The sequence below is a fragment of the Ascidiella aspersa genome, chromosome 1, assembly GCF_963924565.1.
Source record: "Ascidiella aspersa chromosome 1, kaAscAspe10.2, whole genome shotgun sequence".
NCBI lineage: Eukaryota > Metazoa > Chordata > Ascidiacea > Phlebobranchia > Ascidiidae > Ascidiella > Ascidiella aspersa.
The window spans coordinates 210743-233382 of NC_139447.1; the positions used below are offsets into that span (position 1 = coordinate 210743).

Consider the following 22640-nt stretch of genomic DNA (forward strand, 5'->3'; position numbering starts at 1 on the left):
AAATGTACCCCCCAACTTTAATTTTTTTTGTTTTTAAGCACAAATGGGCTACGGAAAACCTATTTCGCTGAAAATATCTGAATGACCAGAGTGGGAGACTATGCTTATCTTGTTAAGAATACTTTCTAGTAGATGTATGTAAATTTTTAGGAAATTTTAATGTGCGGATAGTTTTTAAAAATTCGACGAAATGTACCCCCCAAACTTTAATTTTTTTTTGTTTGTAAGCACAAATGGGCTACGGAAAACCTATTTCACTGAAAATATCTGAATGAATTGACAATCTGACTATATTGATGACAAAAAACGCGAAAATATTTAATTTTAGTCAGTTTTATAGGTAGGCAAAAGAAAGTGAAATTGTGGTAAATGGCGTAAAAAATGTTGAAAAAAGCATGAAAAATTATTTCGCCGAAATGACAATGGTCTGATAAGTGTGTTTAATTTTTTAGTTTTAGTGGTTTCATTCGATACTATTTTTCATTACCGTGTAGGCGTTAAAAGTTTATTTTGGCCACGGCATCTTTCACGGTTGAGTGAACACAGATGTAATTCATGAAATTAAAAAAATCTTGACAAAAAAGCTATTTTAAACCTTGTTAAAATAACAATTCCAAGGTTGCAATCAAATTGGAAACCAAATTATTTAGCAGCAGTAACAAGTCAGCCGTTGATTTAATTAAAACGTGATGGACTGGACGGTTGTTGCAACATGCTCGGCTTTAGCCGGATGTTGTTTGAATGTTGTGTTTCTGGAGCATTTGATCAGGTGAGGAAGTACTTTTGATAATATGTGTTCTGCAACTTAATATATTGAATGGTGCCTAAACTATAGTTGACGAAAATATCGGATTGTTCAAGAGAATTATTTTTAATATAATTCCTTAAAGTATATTTTGGCGCTGGTCTAGAATCCTATGACAACGCACAATATTTGGGTGCGGGTTTGGGTTAAGGTGGGTCCGGTATTATTATTAAATACTGAATATTTTAATACTGGACCCACCCGCACCCAAACGCTAACTTGCACCCTAAATCAAATTTTGTGCGTTGATTTTATAACTGTGGTAGGATTCTAGAACAGCGCCTTTATGTGTTTAATTATTCAAACATGACCTATAATATAAAACAGTGTAATTTTTTTGGGCAAGATATCTTCTATCAAACAAATCATGTTGCAAACGGCACACACAGAACTACTGGATCCTGATTGGACCAGAGGCTGACAAAATAAAACATAGTTCAAATTGAATTTCCTGACTCATTGGCTAGTTTAATCAGAATTTTTTTGAATAAAAGAATTTGCCTGGGTGCTGGTCTAGAATTTCACCACATTTCACCTCAAGGTTTATATTGCTAACAATATTTCGTTTCCGGTGTGAGTTTGGGTGGGTCCACTGTTATTGTTATTTATTCTCCCATATTTATTTCTTCCTTGCAATTACAATTTTGACAATGTGTTTCGTTAAGTAAAATAAAATTTTGTAGAATTCAATGTAGACCATCCTCTGTGCTTGATTTCAAGCGGTCAAAAACATACAATTATTAATTAAACACTTGGGGCAGGGATGTCCAACCCACGGCCCACCTGATGTTTACGTGCGGCCCACCATTTATTCTCACTTTCAGTAGCCTTTATTGAAAACAATCGTTATCCATAATAAGACAAATAAATAAGGCGGAGATTTACTTGCATATTTGGGCACGAGTTCACTCTCGAGAAGCGTGTGTTTATAAAAGTTGCGTTGTTTTATGATGTCACCCCTTAAATTTAAAGGTTTTGCAGTCTATCAACATTTTTTAAGTGGCAATGGAGCTCATTCTGCTAAAAGGTTGGACATCCTAGGACCTTACTAGATATGTGGGAGGATTTTAAATTGTGGTTCGATTTCTGTTTTGTTGTTTTTCCAAACAGAGCATCTTCAAACAGTGGAAATATGATCGTGTTCTTCCAATTCTTGTTCATTTCAATCGAAGGTTTCATATTTCAGAGTAAATTCGGAACGAAAAAAAGAGTCATACCTTTTAGGTAAGTTCTACTAAAATACATCATTTAAACTTTCAATCTATCAACAATGAATTAGAACAATAAGTTGCAATGCAATTTTTTTAAGTTAGAAACCTATTGCAATCAAAATGTCGTTGGTACATTTCAGTATTTCACAAACTGGGTCCGTGAGAAAGTTTTAAAAGAACCGTCAATATCTTTCAAATATATTATTTGACAGCTTGCCAATAGAATTAGTTCATATTGACTGGTAATTTAAATGTTAAGGCTAATTATTTTAACATGATTTTTTTTAAATTGCTGCCTTAGAATTTATGGAGTCTGCCCAAATATTATAAAAGTTGTCTACTAAGCAATCTTGAGAACCGTGACTTTACATTCTTTCTTCTAGTTTTATACCTGAAATAAAATTTGTATTTTTAAATATATATATATGTGCATGTAGTTAACAGAAAGTTGCTGAATATCTAATTGTCCTAAGCATATTGTCTTACTCAAAATTACTTAAATTTGCACTGTGTTTAGTAACTTAATGTAGTTTGCCACAACTTATTGATCTGTTTCATTTTTCTTGGCGTTACCTGCCTCCATGCCTTAATGTTTATCTTCCAAGCGTTTATATTTGTGTTGCAGGAAGTATGTTGTGATGGTGGTAATGTATTTCACAGCAAGTGTAAGCAACATTATTTCTCTGGATTGCAACGTTCCAATGCCTCTGCACATGATTTTCAAATCTGTAAGTTCATCCAATGATATTACATTACATTCTTGGTAAATGATAAAAACATTTTCTATTTTAAAGACTTATAAACTTTATAAATTATATTAGGAATCTATTATCTATAAATTCTGTTTGTGCAAAAATTGTGACTTAACTAGAAATGTTTATTATCAGTGCCTGAAACCTTCATTTCTTATTGGTGAAACGAACATATTGGTAAATTTAAATTATTCAGTTGCTGCCATTAAATGAAACAACACTCTACAAAACATAAATTTTGTAAACGATTAACCCACAAAACACTCCGCAAATTTTGTTTCCTGGCCAGTGTGATGTCACAATTTATTCCCAGGGGTCATTGGTTGCCAACCTGTTGCTAGGGTGTGTGTTGCTACGGCGATCATACCCCGCTACGAAGTTTGTTTCTGTTTTTCTCGTCACCATCGGGATAACGATCTGCACATTTGCAACCGTAAGTAGTAGAATGGTGCTTTGTTGTAAGAATGTAAAGTTTAAAATCTTGTTCGTGTTTTCAAAGTTGAAAATCTCTTTTTGAAGCTTTTATTTACTTTTTTATACCCCCAACTTTAATAAGTCTAAATTTAATCTAGGTTTGTTAATTTTGGCAAATTATGACAATTGATTGGTATTTTATGATTTTGTGCTCGCCAAGTAGTCTTCTAAAATCAAAATCACGGAAAAAATGATAAATCTTGATGCAAAAAGCTTTAAATTTCTGTTGATGCGTACAATTTAAGGTACTATTTCCACATAAATTCTCACAGTTACTCAATCATTTGCCTCAAATTAAAAGACATTTTAACTCCTTCACCACTTGGTATATAAACACCACTTTAGAGGGTAGTAGGTGATCATATTTTGCATAAGATTTTGAGCATCGCTGTGAGAAACGAATTCAGTGACGTGGTTGGAAATGTTGAATACTTCTTTCTCTCATTACTCCTCTGACTCCAGACGCAGAAGAGCCCAGCATCTACAGGGGAATCAGGAGCATCCTCCACAGGAGGAGGATTGTTGATGTTATTGGGGATCTTCCTCATCAGCTTGTCCCTTCTCATCTCGGCTCGATTGGGAGTCTTCCAGGAAGTTTTATTCCTCGAGCACGGAAAGCAATCCAGGGAAGCTCTCTTCTACAATGTGAGTAACATACCTGAACCTTGTTATAACGGGGTTCACAGAATAAAACCTACAAAGCAATGATACCTAAAACAGAAAAATTTATAAAACCATAGTATTAAGACCAACGACATAATAAAGCCAAATACACAGTAATGTTCAGTCCAGAATAAGATCAAAATCATCGGAATAAGGCCTAAATTTATCAAAATAAGGTCTAAATGACCAAAATAACGCCTGGAACTGTAGGGATAGGGTATGGGACGATCGGGGCCGTCGGTCTGGCCACGGACGGTTAGATTGTAAAGTTTGGTGGCATAGTTTAAACAGCGCCGGATTGTTCGTCCTTGTTTAGGGTTAATGGTGGGTAGTGGGTGGGGTTATAAATTAATTGTTGGTGGACTTTGAAAACCTGTATGTATAAAGATAATTGAAGATCAATAAGTAACTGTTCCTTGCTGTTCCAGCACGCGATTCCCCTCCCGTTTTTCGCCATTCTTGCACCGAGCATTCTACAAAACATCTCTATCCTCAACCAATCAGAGCGCAGCATTATCCCGCTTGTTTCGTGGCTGTGTAGCGCCACCTTGGGGCTTGATGTGCAGTGCCCCATCTTGTGGCAGTACATGCTTTGTAACGTGCTCACCCAGTACATTTGCATCCGCTCCATATTCCTGCTCCTCTCCCACTCCTCCTCGCTCTCCGTCACGCTCCTCTTAACACTCCGCAAGTTCATCTCGCTCATATTCTCCGTATTCTACTTCGGCAACAACTTCCAAACACTTCACTGGATCGGGACAGCCTTCGTATTCCTCGGCACCCTTCTATACACTGACGTCATCAAAACACTACTGCCGTATGCTGACGTCATCAAACGAGCTATCTTCAACTATGACGTCGCTAAACGCGCGAATTCGCTAGTAGGCGCCAGTGAGTCGAGTAACGGGTTAACTACGAAAAAGAAATCAGAGTAGAATTCCTGCTATGACGTAATCGTTAGGTCGTGACGTCATGCAATAACAGTGACGTCACCGACCGATCCGTCGCAATAAACCAGCCTCTTCACAAAATATCCTTTATTACTTGCGCTGCAATAAAAACAAGTTATGTGACGTTTAACTGGTTACTACATATGTTATGACGTCACAAAGAAAAAATATTGAACACAGTGGAACGTTTCCATGCGCCCCAGTCACACCATTAAGTTGTTTGTAACATTTCTTCAAAATATCCAATGCATTTATTTCCACAAGTTGAGTTGAACTTATGTGAAGCGAATATAAGCATGTGGAGTAGGAATCTCCAAAACTTCGGTTCAACATATCTTCTGCATTGTTGTAAAATAAAAAAGACATCCAGTGTAATCTTAAAGATTATGTTTCCTTCACACAGAAATTATTAACTTTTAATTATTCATTTCAATTTTTCTAAAACTATACCTTTGTAAGTTTAAAAGTATTTTCAAATCATGCCAGAATTCCTACGTTGATTTGGAATCAGATCGGCGCCGATACTTTCTACTTGGTATCGGGAACCGACTATTCGGGTATTCCTGATGCAAACCTAATTCTGTTGTCACTTTCAATGTTTTTACTTTGGAGCAATTTTGTTGTGAAGCTTTTTCTAACTTGTTTGTTGTTAGTTTTGCACTTTCTTACTTAAAGCTAAACAAATTGGATATTTTGCATTTTAACGTGGCACTTTCCTTGTTGTAACATGGTAACTTGTATTTTCGTAAAAAACAATAATATTACTTTATTTGTTGTCATAGCAGCCAGAAAATACATTCCACTTTTTATTTTGTTGTCATTCTGTACATTAATGTGAGGAGTTATATCCATTTCATTTCATTATTCCCACAATAATTGCAGTTTGTATTGTTGAAGCTCTTTTCGGGCAGATTTTATTTTTCTATCTGTTATTTATCCAAAGTTTATCGACGAATAGAATTTTTTCATTTTTTGGTGGTTTTTAGGTTTTCTAAAAAACGTGTTTTTTACAAGGCAATCAAAATGTACCGAAAACACTCAATGGTTTGTCTTCATTTAATTTCTGTTTTTATTTCCTTGAATATTTCTTCAACTTTTTCTTCATTTAGCAAATTGTCGCACAAGCCTTATTTAAAAACTCTGAATTTAGACGAACCTTTACGTATTTCAATCCCGTTTCTTGCAATAATTTATACTTTGAGTGTAATTTTACATTTTTCTGCCATTTTATTTGTGTTTCTATAAAAAATACTTTTTAAACTAGAAGTAAGACATGTTTTGCAGATGACGTCATAAAACAACCTCAGAGAATAAAACTTAACCAAAATTTAAAAATAGCTGTTATTTCTTTCGTTTGTGATGCTATGCCCTTGCAAAAATCAAAAAACATTTCATGATATATTTTTTATTGTGCCGTTTATAATAAACATAGAAAAACAGTGAACATTACAAAAAGGCGAGTTTGCTCTTTCGTAACGCTAAAGTTATAAATAGGTTAAAAAATTGCCGGGTTTTCAAATTCTGGCAAAAACGAAGTAAAAACATAAAAAATATGATTTTAAGTTATTTTTCTGCAATGTTTAAAAAATATACGTAAGCGAAAATTGCACAAGTGGGAGGCGAACCAACGACCCTCGGAATTTTACATGCAAGCAATATATAAGTAAGCTTGTAAGCGAGTTCCGAAGGTTTATGGTTCGAACCCGCGCTTGAAACTGGTATTTACAAAATGGCGATTTTTACGATAAATAAACAAAAAGTATGTATTTAAATGGCGAGCGTCCGGTTCCGTGTTGGGGCTTCCCCGGTTCAACAGGCGCCGCAGGTTCTGGCGCAGTTGGTCCTCATGTAATCTCGGATGAGAGGAGAGTTACAGCGGCTCCTGAACACCTGACAACTTCCACTGAAGCCAGGGCGATCAAAGCAAGCTGGAACCCCTGCAAAGTGGGTTGTTAAACATCTGCAGTAAGATTACTGTAAAAAGTAAGTTTGACTATTAAATTAAAATTTGAATCAGGCATTTGCTGTCAAGTTTGCTATATATGTTCAAATGCCGGAACCTCTGGGAAAGTGGATTGCTACTGCCACAGCCTTCTAAACGTTTTTCTCGTTTTTTTAACATGCCTAAAGCTATATATTAAAATTTGGTGCCGGTCTGATACCAAGGCAACAAAGTAATTTTAACCATGCGAAATTGACCGGGGATTTCCCAAAAAGTAAATTATCAAATAAATGGTTAACAAGTGAAGTTAACTAAACTTCTTAAAGAAAATTTTGTCATAAGAACCTTTAAAATTACCTTTGAACGTTTAAATTTCATAAAGTTCGCTTATTTGGTTTACTCGTGACGTCATTTGGTATCGATTTGTATCGCGATAATTTTTGTCAAAAATATATCGGGTATCGTAATATGACGTCAGGTATCGTAATATGACGTCAGGTATCGGGATCCCCCTGGTTTTGTGGCTTGAGTTTCGTTCCGGTCTAACGATTCGCTTCCGCAACTTACTTCCGTGTTTCCTCAAGCAGCAAGTTCTCACGCACCCTTCCTTCATGCGTGGTGCGCATGCGTCGGCGTTGCTACGGCAACCGCTGGAGGTGTCAGTGAGCCCGGCGCAGGGATTGTAATTGGCGGGACCTGGGGGGGGAAAAGTAGGGGGTAAAATGTGAACTTTTGGGGGTATTTCGAACAGTATTTTATAACAACAGTGACGTCCTAATTTTATTTTATAAATCTGAAAACATTACGATGCTGTTTTGAGGTATTTTTCCATATTTAATGATAACTTAGAAATCCAAACCCTGGTGTCAAGGAAACTTTTTAGGTTAGTGTTTGGTGACGAATTACCAGCGCAGCAACCCAGATAAAATTGCTCAATTCGAAGCCAACAAAGTTTTTATTTTTTTTTAGAACAAACTTTTAGTGCTCTTAACCCTTAATTGTTGCACCTGTCTAACTTAACAATACTTTTAAACAAAAACCTAATTGCTGTTAACATGCGCTTTTATAAAATGGTTTGTACAATCAACCAAACTATGAAACTACAAAAGTAGAACGTCAGTTGACGCAAGGGGAATCCCCAGGCGGTTAAATCCCGCTTTCGACGTGACAAGTGATTGAGAATTCACGAGTTTCGATTCTGTAACGATTAGTGGTTGTTAAATTGATCGCGAAAAGTTTCAAAAGGAGTTTTAACCTCGTATTTTATGGCGGCGAATATGTTTCGATGAAATGTCAACATAGAGTTATTTAAACAACTCTGGAGAAATTATGTAGCACAAGATTTAGTCGAAACTTATATATGCGCGCATGATGATATACCATCAATGAATCAGGTTTTTATATAAGGACATTATTTTACCGTTTTTATAAAACAATGTACGGCGTCTTAACGATTGTAAATTAAAGTAATAAAAAATCAAACTAAAATGAAGAAGGTTGTTTCGTGTGAAAAAAACCTGAGCTACTACTAATCATGTTTCGAAGTATTCCACAACTTTTGTCCCCGAAATATTAATAAATATAATTTTTGCTAATATTTTACTAAGTGTGTTAGACATAAAAAGAAAACAAGCGTTTTTATTGTTAAAACGTCCAACACACACAGACACACAGACACACAGATACTCACACAACTTTTCCTCGCCAACATTTGCTCGGATCCAATCCTCGAACCTCGCCACATTCGTGTAAACTCCGTAGAAACCTGCTCGACCGCATCCTCGACCAAATGACGTCACTCCTGTGACGTACCAGCTGCATGACGTCTCACGCTGACACACCAGGGGTCCGCCGCCGTCACCTGGGGGGTAAATACGTCATCATGGTTCACGTCATCAGAGTAAAAGTGAATATTACGCGATTTGTTTTTTAATAAATTGGCATTAAATTATTTTTCGGCGTTTTTTTTCAAAACTAGAACAAATTAGTTTAAAAACAACTTTATGATAAAAAATCTCTGTTTTTTTTTTCATTTTTTGGATGTTTATAAAACAGCAACAAAACCTTAGTTTTAAGCGAAAACAATAAAAGAATAAGAAAAGAAATAAAAAAAGAATATTAAGAAAAACAATTTAATTTTAATATATTTTTTTTAAGGTTCGCAACAAACCAGCTAACACTGTTCAATTACGTCACCAATCCGCAGGTACTTAAGTGTAATGACGTCACTCACCGAAGCATGCGTCCTTGCCACCGGCTACGTAACCAGCACACGTCATCGTCTTCTTGTTCAACGTCACGTTGACGTCACTGAAACTTCTCGCGCATTTCTCCGCGTCAACAATCGGTAAATCCACTTCGCGCAATGTTGGGGGGAATGTGATGTTTGCCCCCTCACCTACGTCACAGGTGATAAACAATAAACAATCTGACTGTGACGTAACTACTGTGCTTGGTATTACGTCACGATTCACCATTTATTTTTTTTCAAACCATAACAACGTTCCCACATTTCCGACCGCAGCAAAACCAAATCTAGTTTACAACGTTAAAAAAATTCAAGTTATGAGAACAATAAAATAAAATAAGTAAATTTTTCACTAACATGTGCATCTACTTTTTAATGTCGAAAAAAGGTAAAAAAATCTCATAAATTATTTTCCAAACATTGTTCGATTAATATTTTCACCAAAGTTTTGCTTAGTACTGTGTCAACGTTTCGCATATTTCTTCTCGAACTTTGGAAACGTTCGCACAATCCCACTTGCTTATTAAATCCAATATTCCATGTTACATTAAAATAAAAATCCCAAAATTCCCCCTGACCCACCTGTGAGCCCAAACCCAGTCGCCCAGCACTTCTGCCCCACCTTCGGGACTTCCCCGCAGGGGAGACACACAGGGCTGATGACGTCATTGAACTGGAGGGGCTCGTTAAGTCGGATGAGCGCGATGTCGTGCTCGAGAGAGTCGTGTCGTATCACCTGTAGGTTTGGTGGGAAGGTTATTACGACGCCATTTTGTGTCCGGTGGTTAATTGTCGAAATTATGTTTATTGGCTTAAAATACCCAGAATGGTGATTACGGACAAATTAGAAGTGTTTACAAATTAAAGCTAAATTACTTATTGTACACGTACGTTTATAAATATTTTAGTGACTGTTTATAAATGCGGCTCTACAACATTTACTTGCGAGGAATCTCTCGCACACAAGAAAATGTAATTTTAGCTTTGAATCAGATAATGGTTTATATTATTGTTTAATTGTAATTGAAGAAAATTATAACAAAAATATATATTTCGCCGTTAAAACAGGGTTAGGTTTATTTGACGTACACCAGGAAATTTTGTTTTAAATATAAACACTTTTTTATTGGTCGAAACATTTTAATAATTGATTTCTCGTTTTATTTGTTTTTGTTAAACAGTCATTCAATAAAGAATCGGGAAACACTAGTTTCTTGTGGTTTCACTAAAACAAATTGATTTCAAACAGAGTTGGAAAAAGTTCTATATTTAGCAGGAAATATGGAAAGCAATTTGTTCGATTACGATCAAACATTATTTCGCGTTCGACGCCGATCTGTTCGTCTGTGACGTCACAATAAAATCGCTTTTTATAGAATCGGGCGACATCGCGACAGTTATCTGCCTCGGGGAATTTCGAGGCTTAACATAGAGTTCTTACTCGTTACTTGTTATTTTCACACCTGTTCGACACTCCGTCGCACCAATCGTGATGAACCTAATGTCACGTGACCGAAGATCAGAGTCCAACTTGAGTGTGAATCGGTGTGACTGTAAATATAAAGTTGAATGGTATTTTTTTTTAAATTAGAAATATTATTATTTGTAATTTATTTGAAACCGCTAAAACGTTTTGGATTTCTGACAAAAAAACAAATTTTTAAACCCTTATTTCTGAGTGGTTCTTAAAGTGTTAAATTGCCTCGTAATGGACTTTTAGAATTTAAATTACTTACTTTTAAAAGAGTTAAAACAATTCCCTGAATATATTGGTGATAAAACTTTTGTTATTACCACTGCATAAAAAAAGCAATTAGCGGCAGTTTAAATTTTTACCTAAATAAATAAACATACATTTTAACATTTCATAATATTACACGCAGTGTATACTGGTAAACAGATATTTCATCACATTCAACTTGTTTCTTACTTGAAGCAGTTTGCTGACGTCAGAACAAACGACTTGGAAATAATAGTTCCGCCACAAACATGGCTACCATCTTTATCCACAACCTGGACCTATTGGTGAGACAATATAAAACATGTTTAGGTTTTGTTGTCGGTTAAAAACACGTTTTACTAAAAACGACAAACAGCAATATTTTAAATTTGCATGAGTATGACGTCAGGGGATTCCCCACTCACCATCCAAGGCCATGCTGCCGTCACGGAGGGGGTTCCCCCGAATATCCTGCTCTCCACCTCTGGGTTGAACTTTGACCTTATGTCGACGTTTGTTCCGCAAGTGTCTGCAACGTGGGAAGCGGGAAGTTAGCGGGAAGTGGAACGTGAACATGGGACAAGGCAAGAGGTGGGTTTATGTTAATGAGATATTTGCACTGAAAGTTTTTGTCAAAGCTGGCGGGAAGATTTGTGGCAAGCATTTCATGCCTAAGATCTTTGACTTAAATTAACATGAATGCATTCGGGTCGCAGACACTTTCTTGTTTTAATACAGTTAGAAATTTTTAACTGGCTAGCTTTGGCAGTAAAGTGGAAAATTATTGTTGTATGTCATTTTACTTCAAATCGCTTCCAAAAGTCAAAAAGGTTGAAAAGCAATCGCTGTATTGCATATAGAAAGGGTAAATCTACTTGCCATAATTTTGAAACTTTAAGAATATGGGAAAGTCGCCTAAGTCACGTGATTCCGTGACCTTGACATGACGTATTGTCCACTAGTAACCCCAGCCCCTCAATACCCCAATGTAAACCCCTAATTCCCCTACGAATCGTCCCAACCCACCGTTCTTGAGCGCGCAGCACTTGGGGCTCCTGTAGTAGTTGCTGGTGCTTTGGTTGTTGAAGTTGCACGATGAGCTTGGCAGGCAGACGTGGCTCCCCTTGATGTTGTGGCAGTATTGGGGTTGATCGGGGGTAGAGGGGCAGGGGTCCGGACCCTCAGAGCACTCGTCGATGTCTAAACAAAAAATGGAGTTTTATTTTCAAACAAAACAAACAATAACCTACAAAAACAAAAAAGCGGCTTATCACTGTTTTATTATTGAAATATTTTTACATTATCTTTTTGAAAAGTTATCAGTCCTTTTAAGCGCATATTTTTTGTATTGGGTAAACTTATTAATGAAATAACAAAGGTATTTAAAAAAACAAAAAAGTAATTACTGGAAACATTAAAAAGCGGTGGTAAGGTTTTCTACCAATAGAAATACTTTAAAAAGTTATAAAAGTTGATAAACATCCAACCACGTGTTCTCACCGATACAAGTCTTGTTGTCTTTGTCGAGTTTGAACCCGGGAAAGCACCTGCACGTGACCTTTGAACCCTCAGTCCACGTGCATACGTCACTGCACCCCCCGCGGTTCGACTGGCGGCACGGGTCTGGGGGAGGGCAAAATGACGTCACAATAGGTATTACAATTTAGATTTAAAACTAAAATATTTGGTTGCAATTTTATAAAACAACAAAATTAAACGTAAATTGAAATGACAAAGTTCAAGCAGAGGTCATCAAACTTGGGTACGTAAATAAGTTGGAAGAAATTCATTTAAAATTACTAATTGACAAATTTATTCTTTGGAACACATATTTGTGCCTTAAATTAATGGTTGTGAGTGAGTTTTAATATTTTGCTGCTTCTTAAACTTTATAGGCTCTTCAGTTCTTTTAAGAAAGCAAAGAAGTTGATCCAGTAGATATATAAATAGCTTTTCTGGTGTAAATATAGTTTCAAGAAAGAATACTTACAAGCTATACTGTTACCTCGAATCTCGCGCAACAAAGCACGATTTATGACGCAACAATAAACATATGACGTCACGCTAAAATACGCGCCGCGAGCGGATTCGATATTTCGATATTCTCTTACTTTTTGGGCAGTTGTTGCAGGTGATCGGGCAAATTTGCAGCAGAACCTTGTAATTGCTGCATTCATTCCCATATTTCGCGCAATCCGAAGAATAATCCACGCACAGGTCTGGTGGAATATACAAGGGGCTTTTTACAAATAACTGATATTTTTTGCGTTTTCAGCTTAACACAAAAAACGCGCTGCTCGTTTGACAATTATTTTCTGTAAAACATTGGATTAATTTAAAAGCCGAAGTGAACGATTGTGAAGAGGTCCTTATCGACTTAAAAATACATTTCCGTTTTAATTAACTGCTTCATAATCCAAAAAAAATATTAAACAGTTCAAAATACTTTTTATTCTCCCATTGGGACGATATATATAAATAAATCCTTTAATCTAGGCAAGCCGCTTTCGAAAACCTGACTTTAGTATTAATTGATGAAAACCACAAACCGACAGCTAATGTGTTGAACGTGAAGTGAAAAACCAACTTGTTTATTTACCCTGGTTTTGCGAAACTTGCTGAGCTAATGATGACGTGGCAAAAATCCCCAAAATCGTCACCAAAGAGAATGTTGTTAATCCGGACCTGTAAAAACACCTTTAGTCACTGAACAAACAACTGTTGGCTATCCGGTTTCAAATAAATGTATCTGTGCGCGGTTTTAATTTAAATTTTTTATCACGGAATGCTATATCTGTAAGTGTATGAAAAAATATAAAATTCGTTCTGGTTATCATGGTTATTCTGTATTTTTTAAAGTTATTTACAACGAGGTGATTATAAAATAGCAACAAGTAAAACAAAATTTGTATAAACTTGTAACATTAAGAATAAAACGATTAAAAAATCAAATTTCTATAACATCGCCCGATACGATTCTCCAATCTAACAGTTTTGGAAATAATTTTAACATGACGTATGACGTAACAATTGGGACATAATAGAGCAATAGTTAGACCGCTGCAAATAACGCGATTGTGGGTTTTCGGTTGCAAGCGCAACAATGGTTGGTTTGTGACGTAACTATGTAACCTTATTGCAGCATTGAAGTTACAGCAACGAAATACACATCGTTTGTCGATCGCTTTACATAATATTGGTTCAAAACCGCGTTTGGGGCCAAGCGGTCCGTGAAAGCTAAAAACCACTGCTTGAAATAAGCATTCATATATAGAGGAAGATGACATATTTTACTCTTTTTTACGCCAATAATTTCAAGCTATTTTTAAACAAAACAAAAATTAGTCAATAATTTTGCTGCAAGTTTTAAATTAAAATGGAAGCTTTCTAATTTTATTGCAAGATTGCAATTAGCACAACAAAATATCAGGTAAAAATACCGTTTATTGGCAAATAACGGTATATCTATCCAAATGATATCGGTCAAAATTATCAATTTTATACAAAGCAGCAAATATTTCCCACTGTTTGACCCCAATTATGTCCCAAGTTGATAACAAATAAACCAAATTTACCAAATCATTTCGATGCAGTTTTCGATGCTGTAGTTTTCTTCTAATGTTCAGTTTTTTGCAGAAAGTTAATTTCTTGTTTCTCAGTAAACTTGTTTTCTCACAAACTTTTCGTTTCAATTCAGAATGATTCCTCGAAACAATGGCCCCGCGTTTTATAGACGCAGAGGCGTACATTTGTGACGTCACAATGCCTAATCGCCCAAGGTCCAAACGTCACAAACGGCTCGAAATATTTTCGAGGTTTCCCCAGGAAGTGAACAATGCGAAAACAAGCGATTCATTGTCATTGGAACAATGCCCATTATCGAAAACAGCGCGACTTTTGCAAATTGTGCTTAAAAGTCGCGCGATATAAATATGGCCGACTTTATTCTAAATAAGGTTGGAATTCGACGCTCTAATCGATTCAAACCCGGGGTCTGCTTCCGGTGCTTTCACATGATGAGGGTGAATTCTAGAACAATGACGTCATTATGCTAAGCTCTGACACAACATTTGATAATTGTTCGTTAACTTTCGCTGCCGCTTCCATTAATAGAACGCGATCTTGAGTTCTCGAACATCTTCCCTTTGTTATGTCGCGTTGTTATGTGTGAGGTCATAACCGCAACGAGTCACTGTTGTCACGTGACTTCCCTGAAACTTCGCTTCGGTAAGTTCCTGCTTCCTGCCACATTTTACTTTATTGCGTCACAAAGAGGGACGCGCGAGTTTGTTGCTAAGTTGAACTATTTGTTCGAATATTTTCGGTTGCCAGGGTGGCGGGCCTCCCCCCCCCACAAAACGCGCGCTACTTTTTTCACAATTCTTAAAATACAAATGAAAATTTCCGCGAAATATCAGCTGGGTAATAACTGGGGTTTGTGATCAAACAGAGGCATTATGACGTAATAGTTAATCACTTTCGGTGGTTAAATGTCGAGGGTGGATTTAGCGGCAACATTAGATAATTGCAACTTCGTTCATCGAGGTTCGAGCTCGCTTTTCATATATCATAAATAATAAGTAAGTGATTACTGCTTTTGTTTTTTGCATTTTAGTCCCGAACAAATACAATTTACCGATTAAACCGTTTTGTTGCCTATTTATTCTACAGTGCTTTGCTATAAACACAAGGATTTAAGCGAAATCTGCACAAGCACATTACGGCAAGCTGTGAAATAACTGCGTAAGTTTAAATTTGGAGCCTTTACAACATACTTTTCTAACTTGATATTCACCCTTAATACACGCTAAGGTCGCAGGTAATACGAAATAGTATCAGTTTTATAATATATACCACGCCTACTCAAGTGTTACTTGCGTGTTTAGTTTAAAAACCTTCGTAAATGACCAAATGCAAAATATGTGTAACGATTTTAATATTTTAATTAAAGCTTACAACCGACTATACGAAGTGTAATAATCTCTAATCGGATTTTTTATTTTATATGTAAATCTTTAGACAAATTAATTTACACTTAATTAAAATATTACTCAAGATCAATTTCAATTTTATATATGGAATTCATTTTAACAGCTTTACATAACTTTTTATAAAATCGTTATCATATGCATATCACGTAATCTTTTATATTGCGACACAATCAGCTATAAGCATTTTGCTGTAGCGAGTTCGTCTAACGGAAGTGATGACTTAGCACAATTATGGTTACGCAAAACGCTGACGCAGCACTAATTATGCGTTGGGGATTCACGCCAGTGTGACGTCATAGTGGACCGAAAGCGTCGTTCGCGTTTTGCGTCGTTTTTATTTCGCTTCCGCTTTGAAGCAAAAGTCGCTCGAGTTTTGGTAATTTTGACACGAAAGGTTCATTTTTACGTCAAATTAACGAGACTTGTGAAACTGGGACGTAGAACGGTTTATCAGGTTAATAAAATGAATAATTAATACTCCAGTGTGCAGAAAGCCAATAATAAATAGACACAGATATTACCCTAGTATCGGACGAGTATTGAAAGTGCAACTTGGTATCGTATCTGCCATCGGTTCTGATCTCATAATCACTCTGTCGCGATAAAAGTTAAACAGGTTTCTTGTAAATGTTTATTTTTAAAGAATATTTAATGTAAATTTAACAAAGATGTTTCTACTTTGACTTCTGTTGATAACAGGCTTCGCATCTGACAAAACATAACGAAAATATATCTTCGTATAAATCAACTTCACCTGCACGAAAAGCGACTTCACATTTCTCGCTTTAAAGTTCGTCGAATTTTAAAATATCGACCAATCACAGAGCAGTAAACTTAAACACCGCCCTCACTCGGCAAAACATCTCGGAATTCCCCAAAGTGTTTCTCTCCTGGTATTTATAGCAAATCCGAAGCACCCGGTCATATTGCAGCTATACAAAGTAAAACAAAACTTTGAATTGCTTTGCGTTAGAACTCTACCATCAGGTTTTTATTTGGAGTTTCAGATTTATGTTCTTTTTATGAAAATTCTTCCAACGATGTTTTTGTATTTTGCAGCTTCCAGTTTTGATGACGTCACTCTGGTGTAACTGCAGTATTACGTTGTTAACTTATGAACCCAGATCCGTTTTAAAAGTTTGAAGTTATTTTTTATATATTTACCAAATATTCACAAATAAATTGAAATTAAATTTTAATTTGGACTACTCTCTGTCGCCACCTTGCGTTGTGCTACACGTGTCGAAAACCACGACCCACGCGTGCTACGACACAATGCCGCTATTATTGTGTCGCAAAAACTTCTCGATTCCAGATCCCGAAGATAAGCATTTCGGAAAGTCCAAAAATATTTGTAATCAAACAGCCCCGCAATGCCACAAATACAACCCTTCCAAACTTTTCGGTTTCTGTCCAAATTTGGTTTCATTTCCTTTTTCCTGCAGAAGGAAAAGCTCCGTGTTCTATTTTGTCTTGGAATCGATGCTTTGCAAAAGGTCACGAAGTGGTTTCAGAAATCCCCGTTTTTTTCGGTTTCTTTTTTGCTATTTCGTCATTTCTTTGGGTTTCTTGGTAATTATTTGAATAATAGCTTTTTATGGAATCTTTTTTTATTTGTATAAAGTTTTTTACGAAATTATGCAAACTTTACGGCTACAGATAAAACGCGAACTTAAAAAAAAATAGAAAAAAAAATAGATAAAACGCGAATCGTTTTTTTAGAAACAGTTTAAAAAATAAAATGTGGCGAAAAAAATATTTTTTTCAGTTTATTTTGTTCAGATCTAAAAAGCACCAAAGGAGATCCAGAGATGCCCGATACCGATACGCGATTGATCCGATCCGATCCGATACCAAGTGACGTCATCGTACTCAAAAGTAAGTGAGATATTTTTCAATCAGGCAAAAATCTGCTGCAGCCTGAAAAAGTTTGGTCACCTTTAGTTGCAAACCTACTATTTTTATGTAAATTAACCTTTAAGGTAGAATTGTTGCGTTGGATCGCTTATCAAGGCTGAAAAAAACAAAACTGTCACTTGGCATCAAGATATTATCGGAAATAAATACACACTAGTTTAGGATATTTATGCTGGATTGCTGGGATTGTACTTGCCTATAATTTAGCAACCTTAGGGAGTTGAGCTCACTTTAGAAGATCTAATCCTAACCGACGAAATTAAACGTACAATTAATCCAACATTTAATTAACGACTAACTGTTTGTTTCGTTAAACACGAATTGACTATAAACCAAACTGGAAATTCGACAAGCGTCCGAAAATTTAATGAAAGAAAGATTTTATTTTTTTGTGTGCAAATTGCTACAAAATCTTATTTCTAGTTGCTTGGTTTGAGTTCAAGTTCTGCTAAAGTAATGAAATATTTTATAATATATATATTATTAAGATAGGATTTATTCATAAACATGACAAAAATAGAGTGAATTAGATAAAAACCTATTTTAAATGTTCTGCTAATCAAATTGTGCAAGTTCAGACAAAACATGGCGGCAAAAATATTTTCAGCAAGCAGAAATCGAACAACTTGTGTTACATTTTGTGCCGTTTGTTTCGTAACACCTGAAAGGCTTTTCAGCACTTAAACCGTTAAAGTGATATATATATATTTTTAAGTTGCTACATTTTTGTTCTAATAGCTATACTAACTCAAATGTCGAAACATAATTTTAACTTTAGAATAACAAGATAGAATAGTTATGTTATTTTGGGGTTATCACGTGACCACTTAGTTCCCTTGCGCATGCGCAGTGCGACGAGAAAATAATCACATGGAAATTCACTTTTAATGGAGTTCGTGTTAGAAGGAGTTTGAAAGGCAAAATCTTCAGTTTTGTGGAAGTTTTTTGCGGCAGAAGTGGATTTTGAAGTTACATCTTGTCGGTCTGCAATTAAAGCAACAACATCGCTGGAATAACTCCGACAAAATGGTCGTAACTTGCAAAATGTTTTTATGCGGATAATTTTTAGAAGAAACTAAGTTAGTCAGTTTAGATTTTAGGACCAAATTTAATGGGTATTAATACAATTTCAGTTGGTAATGTTGTTAAAAAAACTTGAATGTTTGAAAACAATACGTAATAACTGCTGTTTATGGCCGATAAACTGCAATTCGTGTAAATTTAACTTGGGTTGCAAAAGTTTTGATAATTTTTTATTATATTTTTTTCATACTCCAAATGACCAATGTTTTGTTAAGGTATTTGTATATTATTAGTTTTTGCTGAGATATGATATATTAGAACTGAAGTAAAGTGGAAAGTTGGTCGTTATTTGCTTGTTTAAAATGTTGTAAACTAGGGTAGCTAAATGTCTAAGCTGTTAGCTCGATAATAAACATTACCTTTAAATAAGATACTTAGCTTTCTCCAAGTTTACACAAACTGGAGCTTAAAAAGCCATTTTATTAACTTCTTGCAATTTACTGATCTTATAAGTTAATTTACATTACAAGTGTTTAACTTATATTCAAACACCGTCACATATTAGTTAACTTTAAAGGGGAGCACTTAAATTGTAATACCTTTTCAAGTGTATGGTCTAAAGTTGGTTCCTTCGACATGTGCTCACTAAAATAGTTTTTAGGGCAAACAAAACTGACTCAAAATTAAGACTTACGAAGGTACATTCATCATATTTATTGTGTGGGCAAAATGAAGGGAAAATGCATTAAAAAAATAAATGTCTTTTTTATTAAGTAGCTTTTGTTTCGGTGATATCAATCAGTAAATCTTAACAGATTGCATGAGCTTATTAGGTATCAACTGGTCCCATAGGATGTTAGTAAACCTGTAGAATAAACTTTGTGTTTGTTTACCAAACAAAATATATCTGGATATTCAATAGCAAAATGTTTTCCCATAAACCTCTATCAAGTAAAAATGAAACCAACTATTACACAAATTAGAGAGTGCCCCTCCCAAAGAAATAGCTGTACTAACCAGTCCTAACTTTACAATGATGTTGTTTGGTCCAGCTATCGGCCTCAGTTTGTTGATTTTGACATTTGTCGTTGAAGACAAATCCCAGGGCTTATAATATGCTTGTTTAACTACAACAACCTATTTTAAAATCTACAATTCTTTTTGCAAACACCTCTATGTTAAAACCCTATGCATTTGATAATTAGTTCATCACTAAAAATAGCAATGAGGATTTTACATGTAGGGTCTAAAACTCTTTTCAGTGCCAGTAGTTCTTACTAAACCCTATAGGAAAATCACCTACAATTAGTTGGGTTGCACTAATACCATAGAAGTGTTTACCACAAAAAATGTCTTATGACGGCAAACTGGGTTACAGAATATTAGGGAATATTATTACAAGGCTACCGTTCATCACCCTTAAAACCAGTGCTTTGTAACGGTACACACTTATACGTTTACCGAAGAACTTATAAACCCCAGTCAACGCAATGCACTGAACTTATAGAAACATACACCCTGTTCTGCTATAAAAAGAACTATTTATTAATTGTTATGAAGAACTAGTTAGTAGCTCACAATATCGATTATTATCAAGATATATAAATGTTTATTGTTATAATTTCATGTAGTTTCACTTGTTCAGCCATGTAAATCCAAATACACTAACTGTATTTTAGCATACATAAAAGTAAAATAACAAATTTTTAGGTAAAAAATAACAAAAAAAGGTTGTTAGACAACTATTTTTCGACTTTACCAGAATATATAAATTAAGCACAATGATGTGTTTAAATTGATGTTTGTACTGTGTTTCTACGTTTTATCTAGTTACCATATTTTAACCTTACGACCTATAAAACATTTACAAATACCTAACATTTCCCCGGTAATTTTCTTTAAAAAATATATTTATCTTCATATGTAGTATTTTGTATAAACCAACATTGTGCAAATGTACCATCTTCAAGAGCCATTAATTGCACACTAGGAATAACTAGGCTTCCATTTTTTGGCTTTTATAACCCCATTCGTCAGAAAGTTCTAAGCAAAAAGGTCTACGACAGTTAGTGCATTCAAAGGATAAAAAAGTCGGACTTTTAGACCTTGAGGTCATGGCAATGCACTAATTTGACCTTAACAATGTGCTTCAAAAGATTAAGTTTAATAATACTTGCCCACCATAACCCAAACACTAACCAGCACCCTAGCCCAATTAAAGTGCGTGAATTTAATAATAATAACGCTTTAGGTCCCAATACCCCAATTTGTGACGTAACAATCCTTCATACAATGGACGATAAACTATCGTATGCCCATCCGAGTTTGGGCTTTTTTTTTCAGCGTTCCAATAATTATTAAATTAAAGCACATAATTTGGCTTAGGATTTGGGTTAGCGTTTGGGTTTAGGTGGGTTAAGGGGTAGTGATCCTATCTCACATTTTTCGTTATCTTTTGTGGATTTTCAACAAATATTTTTAATTTATCTACGCCCTGAGTTTACCTTAAGGTCCAAATTAGTGCATTCCACGACCTGAAAAGACGTTTCTGCCTCAGGATGCCCTAATTGTCGTAGACCTTTTGCTTAGAAATGCACAAATTTCTAACGGATCGGATGCTTTTATTGTGACCCAATGTTGGCATCAGACCAGCAGTTTTCATCATTTTTTATTTCTGGGTCTAATTCGAAGATGACCCATTCGAAATGGGCCACATTAGTTTAGAAGAAAATATTTTGTGACAATCCCTTAACTGCATGATTTAGGAGTGGTATAAAAGCAATTCAGTTAGTTAAAAGCAAAATATCCTATGTATGGCACATAACTTCTGTAATACAACAAACAAAAATAATAGCTGATGCCACAAGCAGAAGACAGATTCTATCAGTACTTTTTACTTAACTGTTCACACATAGGCTTAATACATGCTATAATGCAATAATGGGGGTAGCAGTCATAGAATTGAATTAATCTAATAGCAGTGTGACCAATGATATATTACTTTTATTGGTATAACATATAGTAAAAAATGTAATTAATTGTAAAAATGTCATTAATTGCATTATAACAGTGCAACTCTTTCAGTATACATGTGACTTTTATTGCCATTTTTTGGGCAATCCACAGTGGGGTATTGGTGCATTAGATATAAAATGAAGCACTTACAACATACTTTATAATGGTTAAATGTGTTGCTTGAAGACTTGTTGTAAAGGTTCTGTGCACCTCATTCGTGGTGAAAGTTGCAAGCTGCTGTATTAAGTATTCTTATTGCCCAGTACTTCACACTATTGTCTCTTCAGCCCTTGGCTTTTTGCGGCTGAACGGAGTCCATTCAATCCAGAACAAATTTCTATATAGACAAATATAGTTTGCCATAATGCCACACAAAATGTGGTATTTCAATTGTTGCATAATTACTTTGCTAGACAAGAGGAAAATCTTGAGACAACAATTTCAAAATCAGAGTTGGCAGGCCTTAGACAGTACATTTACACCAGCGGTTCCCAAACTTTTCTAAAAATTTTGCCTGGCGGACCTGTTGCAATTATTTTGATATTTCGAAAAAGTTCAAGGGTCAGTTGACCCATATTTCTTGTAATACACTAGATTCTTTCTAATGTAACAACCTTCTAACTCCGGGTGGTCCACTGTTGACTGCATTGAGGGCCACAATATTTCTTGCATATTCTTTGCGGGCCACATAAAGTAGGCTAAATGCGTACCAGGAGCGGATCAACGTTTTTTGTTTGGTTGAGGCATGAAATGTTTAAAGATAACGTCACAAAGTAGCACTGAAAGACAGATACGCTCCAGAAACTTGCTTCTGTCTTTGAACTTGTGCGGAAATAAAATCGAATGTAATGAGACTGGGAAAAATGATGTGCGCGAAGCGCGAAAAATTTGCGTATTTGACTAAAATTTTAATTAGAAGACTGCATTTT

The 22640-nt window shown here is 35.4% G+C and overlaps 2 protein-coding genes across 2 annotated transcripts; one reads left to right on the top strand and one right to left on the bottom strand.

Moving 5' to 3' along the window:
- Positions 1–570: 570 nt before the first annotated feature.
- On the top strand, positions 571–6298 carry LOC146166382 (nucleotide sugar transporter SLC35B4-like). Its single transcript, XM_083383057.1, has 6 exons — positions 571–769; positions 1916–2029; positions 2642–2744; positions 3082–3201; positions 3705–3887; positions 4334–6298. The coding sequence occupies exons 1-6, from the start codon at positions 690–692 to the stop codon at positions 4838–4840; spliced, it is 1107 nt and encodes a 368-aa protein (XP_083239183.1). The 5' UTR covers positions 571–689; the 3' UTR covers positions 4841–6298.
- On the bottom strand, positions 6271–14449 carry LOC146166383 (serine protease 27-like). The gene is made up of 13 exons (XM_083383047.1): positions 14341–14449; positions 13365–13450; positions 12877–12984; positions 12266–12388; positions 11792–11965; positions 11191–11294; positions 10976–11064; positions 10509–10596; positions 9628–9781; positions 9031–9195; positions 8488–8658; positions 7365–7493; positions 6271–6792 (listed from the first exon to the last, which is right to left on the bottom strand). The coding sequence occupies exons 1-13, from the start codon at positions 14346–14348 to the stop codon at positions 6665–6667; spliced, it is 1527 nt and encodes a 508-aa protein (XP_083239173.1). The 5' UTR covers positions 14349–14449; the 3' UTR covers positions 6271–6664.
- Positions 14450–22640: the final 8191 nt, after the last annotated feature.